At 46.9% G+C, this 6871-nt stretch overlaps 1 protein-coding gene across 1 annotated transcript in view; it reads right to left on the minus strand.

The window, feature by feature from the left end:
• Positions 1-3743: 3743 nt before the first annotated feature.
• Positions 3744-6871, minus strand: part of LOC133971052 (keratin, type I cytoskeletal 13-like) — a 3254-nt gene continuing 126 nt past the window's right edge. Inside the window, exons 1-7 of the mRNA XM_062408234.1 lie at positions 6590-6871; positions 5662-5744; positions 5430-5586; positions 5184-5345; positions 4702-4827; positions 4404-4624; positions 3744-3861 (exon numbers count right to left, since the gene is read on the minus strand). The exon at positions 6590-6871 is cut by the window's right edge and continues 126 nt beyond it. Of these exons, the coding sequence (XP_062264218.1) occupies positions 3777-3861; positions 4404-4624; positions 4702-4827; positions 5184-5345; positions 5430-5586; positions 5662-5744; positions 6590-6871 (1116 nt within the window). The 3' untranslated portion in view covers positions 3744-3776. The remainder of the gene's footprint in view (positions 3862-4403; positions 4625-4701; positions 4828-5183; positions 5346-5429; positions 5587-5661; positions 5745-6589) is intronic.

A 6871-nucleotide genomic window follows, 5' to 3' on the forward strand; every position in this document is an offset into this window, starting at 1 on the left:
ATGAAGAGCAGGATGAGAGGAGGAAGAGAGGAGGATGAAGAGCAGGATGGAGAGGAGGATGAAAAGCAGGATGAAGAGCAGGATGAAGAGCAGGATGGAGAGGAGGATGAAGAGCAGGATGAAGAGCAGGAAGGACAGGAGGATGAAGAGCAGGATGAAGAGCAGGATGAGAAGAGGATGAGAGGAGGATGAAGAGCAGGATGAAGAGCAGGAAGGACAGGAGGATGAAGAGCAGGATGAAGAGCAGGATGAAGAGCAGGAAGAGAGGAGGATGAAGAGCAGGATGAAGAGCAGGATGGAGAGGAGGATGAAAAGCAGGATGAGAGGAGGATGAGGGGAGGATGAAGAGCAGGATGAGAGGAGGAAGAGAGGAGGATGAAGAGCAGGATGAAGAGCAGGATGGAGAGGAGGATGAAAAGCAGGATGAGAGGAGGATGAGGGGAGGATGAAGAGCAGGATGAGAGGAGGAAGAGAGGAGGATGAAGAGCAGGATGGAGAGGAGGATGAAAAGCAGGATGAAGAGCAGGATATAGAGCAGGATGGAGAGGAGGATGAAGAGCAGGATGAAGAGCAGGAAGGACAGGAGGATGAAGAGCAGGATGAAGAGCAGGATGAGAAGAGGATGAGAGGAGGATGAAGAGCAGGATGAAGAGCAGGAAGGACAGGAGGATGAAGAGCAGGATGAAGAGTAGGAAGGACAGGAGGATGAAGAGCAGGATGAAGAGCAGGATGAAGAGCAGGAAGGAGAGGAGGATGAAGAGCAGGATGAGAAGAGGATGAGAGGAGGATGAAGAGCAGGATGAAGAGCAGGATGGAGAGGAGGATGAAGAGCAGGATGAAGAGCAGGAAGGACAGGAGGATGAAGAGCAGGATGAAGAGCAGGATGAGAAGAGGATGAGAGGAGGATGAAGAGCAGGATGAAGAGCAGGAAGGACAGGAGGATGAAGAGCAGGATGAAGAGCAGGATGAAGAGCAGGAAGGAGAGGAGGATGAAGAGCAGGATGAGAAGAGGATGAGAGGAGGATGAGAGGAGGATGAAGAGCAGGATGAAGAGCAGGAAGGACAGGAGGATGAAGAGCAGGATGAAGAGCAGGATGAAGAGCAGGATGAAGAGCAGGATGAAGAGCAGGATGGAGAGGAGGATGAAGAGCAGGATGAAGAGCAGGATGAGAAGAGGATGAGAGGAGGATGAAGAGCAGGATGAAGAGCAGGAAGGACAGGAGGATGAAGAGCAGGATGAAGAGCAGGATGAAGAGCAGGATGAAGAGCAGGATGAAGAGCAGGATGGAGAGGAGGATGAAGAGCAGGAAGGAGAGGTGACGTGTGTGTTGACACACGTCAACACACACGTCAACACACAGGTCAACACACACGTCAACACACACGTCAACACACAGGTCAACACACACGTCAACACACAGGTCAACACACACGTCAACACACAGGTCAACACACACGTCAACACACAGGTCAACACACAGGTCAACACACACGTCAACACACAGGTCAACACACACGTCAACACACACGTCAACACACAGGTCAACACACACGTCAACACACGTCAACACACACGTCAACACACACGTCAACACACACGTCAACACACAGGTCAACACACAGGTCAACACACACGTCAACACACACGTCAACACACAGGTCAACACACAGGTCAACACACACGTCAACACACACGTCAACACACGTGGAGGCACAACAAGCTGGTGACCTCTCACCTTGTTCTGGAACCAGCTCTCCAGCTCTCGCTGGTTCTTGGTGGTGATGGTCTCATAATGTTCTCTGATCTCCGCCATGACACCCGTGAGGTCCCCCCCCCCGAGCGGCGTCCACCTCCACGTGCACCTGACCGCTCATCTGAGCACGCATGGCCAGCAGCTCCTAGAGAGGGGGGGGGGGGAGCATTGATTATAAAATGTGTATTTCTTACACATATCGTGATATCCTCACATTGTGCAACATGTCATTAGTTACATCATTAATTCAGTTTGTGGAAGATTCCTGCCGTTGGGTGTAAAATGCAGCACAAACACTGGAGGTTTAAAAACTTTAGGTTTTAGGGGTGAAACCATTTTGTGTACAGTGCTTGAGTAAATATACTTAGTTACTTTATAGTATTGGTAATAGAGGGTTTCTTTTGCTATTTTTCAAAAATGTCCTTCATTTCAAAGATGAAAAGTTTTTGATCTTTTTGATCAACAAAAGAAAAATCTGTTTCAGTTGTTTTTCAACATTTGAGTAAAAACACTGAAACTAGATTTGACTTTCCTCATGAAGAGATGAGGTCACCGGAGGTCACGGTACCTTGGTGGAGAAGCTGCTGTGGTCTCTGGTGGACGGTCCCACCTTGCTCTCCACAAACTGACGGATCTTCAGCTGCAGCTCGGCGTTGGCCTTCTCCAGGGAGTGCACCTGGGCCAGGGAGGAGGCCAGCCGCTCGTTCGGGTTCCTCATGGTGAACTTCTCGTTGCCGATGAGGCTCTCGTCCATGCTGGACACGTTGTAGCTGCTGGAGGACGAGATGCAGGCTCCAGATCCTCCTGCTCCTCCGGACACACTGCCGGCCTTGAGGCCCATCGTGGAGCTGCCGGAGCTGGACCTGGAGGAGAAGATGGAGGACGTCATGATGGAAGAGGTGCCTCCTGCAGACGACACAGAGCAGAGTGAGACTCTCTCGCCTCCTCTTCAAACCTGCTGCCGCCAAGGAGCCATCAATCACTCAAATACCTGGAGGGCAGGTGAGGCAGGAATGTGGCTGGGTGTGTCGGGGATGGTCAAGGTCACCTTCACACCTAAGAACCTGTGACAATGAGGATCTGAGAGGCCTCAGGACGACCTTTAGTTTGAAACTACCAGAGTGAGTGAAGCTGTCCCAACAGGAACGTGGATCACAGAGAGAAGACGAAGCTTTAAATGTCAAACTTCTCTGGAATGAGATCATTGATCAAAGGAAATTTAAAGGTTAAAGAACAAAGTGTCCTCGAATAAAGGAGGACACTCTGTCTGTCTCCGCCTGTCTCTCTCTCTGTCTCTCTCTCTGTCTATCTCTCCGTCTGTCTCTCTCTCTCTCTCTCTCGGTGCATGCTGGGAGTTTGGTGCGTGAGCGAGTGTCGGAGCGAGTGCGATTTTCGTTCTTATTTTCTCTTTGTTTGTTTGTTAATGTTATATTTTTCCAGTCACATATCACATTAGATTCACAGTAGTTTATTTTCTGGTGGTTTGGGTCTCTCTCTGGGTGTTTTTCCCCTCACCAGCGTCTTGCTGGTGGCGTGGTGGCCACCATGGCCAGTGGGAATTTTAAATCACTGACACGCAAACACGGTGTTAAGATTTGTGTGAGTTTCCCCTGCAGCGTGGAGAGCATCGGGCTCGCTGTGGGGGAGAAGGTCGGTCACAGCTGTGTGGTGTCGGCGGCCCGGATGAACAGCGCCGTGGTCGTGTTCCTGGACCGCGTGGAGAAGGTGAACTCCGTGGTCGAGACAGGGATCACCGTGAACGGCTGTTTTGTACAGGTACTGCCTTTGACCCAACCCGCTACCGAGGTGGTCCTGTCCAATGTCCCTCCGTTCATCACCGATGACTGTCTCTGAGTCACAGACACGATGTCAAGTTCTCTTTTTTATTTAATTTGTTTTGTTTTTATTAAAATCTCTAAATGATCAAAGTATTTATCAGCAATGAAATCACATGAGCCACAGACACAAAGTCAGATGAGGTTTTTATTGCAGATTCTCATCCAGATGCTCGTTGGTTCAAGATTAGTTGGTGGACACAACGTTTCCAGCCTCGTCCACCTCCTGGACGATGGTCACCACCCTGGTGGTCCTAGTGGTGGTGATGGTGCTGCAGAAAGAAAGAGACAATTCAACTTTGACGAAATGAGATAAGAAACATTAACTGCTCAAATTATTTTCATGGCTTGTTTTCATTGAACCTGGTTTTCACTGATATAAATCAAATAATGTAAAATGCTCCACTTGTGTCAGTTATTAAATTTGTAATCTGATTAAAGTATTTTCTCCATCGTCTCAGAGCAACAACCAGTCAGGACAGTTTCTGTGTTTATATACAGACACACACATTATATGTGTTATGTATCAACATGACATTTAAAGAGGCGTCGGACTCAGTTCAGTTTGTGTGTGTGTGTATTTGTGTACATGTATGTGTCATAAAGTACAAATAAGCACTTAAATTCTGATAAAACCAAATTTTGATATAAGATTAAATTCTGGACTAAAATATCAGTATTTAGATATACATTTATTTCAATGTTTCGTGTGTTTTTATTTGTTAAAATGTTCTAAAATATAAACCATGATTTATTATTATTCTAGAGCCACTTGTGTGTAGTGTTGAGTAGGAGCTGGTTCAGTGGAGCTCACCTCTCCTTCTCTCCGTCCAGCAGACGTCGGTACTCTGCGATCTCCAGCTCCAGTCGGGTCTTGATGTCGAGCAGGTCACGGTACTGGTTCCCCTGGCTCTTCAGGTCGGCCCTCAGCTGGGCCAGCTGCTCCTCCAGAGCCTCCACCTGCCGCTGGTACCCGGCCATCATGTTGGAGTAGCGGTTCTTGGTCTCGGCCAACGTTCCCTCCAGAGCTCCTTTCTGTGAGGAAAGACATTTTATTTCACTAACTTTATCACGTTCATCTATTAATTTGCTGGGAGATGTTTTTCTCTCACCTTGCTGATCTGAGCCTGAAGTTTGATTTCCAGAGTCTGAAGAGTTCGTCTGATTTCTCCGATCTCGGACTTGGACGTCTGCAGAGTCTCAGTTCTCAAGCTCACCTCCTTGTTCAGCTCTGTCGACTGAGGGGCGTTCAACAGCTTTAGAAGTTATCAACATAAAAGCTATAACTAAAGAACTTGATCATGCAAGATCATGATTCAAATTGTAAATGAAGAAAGTTCACTAGTGTAAAAACAAACAAAACAATTATTTAAAAATGTTACTGTTAAATAATAAAGTTTTAAACATCTTAAGACTGAAAAACAACAACAACATTTATAAATCTGCAAACAAGAAAGAAAATATAAACTTCGACAAGTAAAGCTTTTAATACAGGAAAACTAAAGTTATAAAACTGATCCTGAACCAAGTTTAAAGCTTTGACAAAGCTGTCCTGGCCTGTAGGGGGCAGCAGCGGCCACGTTCACACCCTCACCTTGGCCTGGAACCAGGTCTCCAGTTCTCTGCGGTTCTTGGAGGCGTCGGCCTCGTAGTGTTCTCTGATTCCAGCCATGACCACGGACAGGTCCTCCTGAGGAGCAGCGTCCACCTCCACGTTCACCTGGCCGCTCATCTGAGCCCTCAAGGCCAGCAGGTCCTGAGGAGCACGAGGACAGCGGTCACACCTCCGGGTCTTTACCAGGGTCACATTGATCTGTTCTCTCGGTTTCATGGGACTCACCTCCTCGTGGTTCCTCTTCAGCTGGATCCACTCGTCCTTCAGACCCTCCAACTGCATCTGCAGGTCGGAGCGGCCCAGCGTCAGCTCGCCCAGGACCCTCCTCAGCCCGGCGATGTCCGCCTCCACCGACTGACGCATGGACAGCTCGTTCTCAAACCTGCAAAGGAAAGAAGGTGAACTTCCATCAACTGTTCGATGGTCATTTGTAATCAGATCCTTGTCGCGTCCTCACTTGACTCTGAAGTCGTCCGTGGCCAGCTGGGAGTTGTCCATGGCGAGGACGAGGGCCGCGTTTCCTCGAGCGGCGTCGCAGATCTGAGACCAACAAAAGAGGAACTCTGGATTAAAGTGGTTTCATTTTTACATTAGCTTTAAATACGTTATTTTATAAATCATGGCCACCAGGGGGCTCCTATCAGATTTGAAGGGTTTTCATTATTATCGTATCATGTTTCTCTAAAGACGCTGTCGGACGATAAAAACAGAAAAATCATTTACAATATAAGTTTTAAAATATACATAAAAAAGTTTAACTATCAGACACTGGTTTACAACTTAAATAAAATCTTTTTAAAAGAAATGAGTGATTAAAAAATAAAACTTTAAACCTTCAAAGACAATGTTTTAAATAACAATAAAGATTCAATCATTCATTTCAACTATTTCACCCAAATTAAATAACTAAACCTTTGTTACTGATCAAAAAACATATCAACCTTAAAATGCATAATTATAACAACATAAAAAGAAATATTAAATCCAACACATAAAATATATGAAACAAACATTTTACTTAAAGTTGTAAACTTTCTCAAGGTTCAAATAATATAAGGTTATAAAACTTCAAGTTAACGTCTTTTTTCATTTGAGTTTCTCCTCAAACATCTTCAAATATTCAATAATACCTTGAAACAACAAAACCATGAAATCTTTAACCTGCTTGTGTCTTTCTGACGAACTTTTCTGTGTCCTGACTTTTCACAATAAAAGTTTAGAACCCATCTGCAGGTGTAACCAATCAGGTGTAATCAGATTACTTCAGCCTCACTACAAATCACCTGAATCTTTAGTCTCCACAATAACCAACCAGTCATAGACAATCATATGAAGTAGAACCGTGTGAATCCGAGCCTCAGACCCTGATTGGCTGAGCTCCTCACCTGCTCCTGCAGCTGTTTGATGCGGATGTTGAATCCGGTGAGGTCGTGGGCCGCCGGCCTCGCCCGGTTCTCCAGGAACTGTCGGATCTTCAGCTCCAGCTCGCCGTTGGTCTTCTCCAGGGAGCGCACCTTGTCCAGGTAGGAGGCCAGGCGGTCGTTGAGGTTCTGCATGGTGCCCTTCTCGTTGACGGTGATGTTGTCAGCCATGTTTGAGGCACCGGAAGAGGCCGGGGAGGCGAAGGAGAAGGAGGCGTTGGACACTCGGACTCCGGACCCCCCCGC

This window comes from Platichthys flesus, chromosome 16 (assembly GCF_949316205.1).
Source record: "Platichthys flesus chromosome 16, fPlaFle2.1, whole genome shotgun sequence".
Taxonomy (NCBI): Eukaryota; Metazoa; Chordata; class Actinopteri; order Pleuronectiformes; family Pleuronectidae; genus Platichthys; species Platichthys flesus.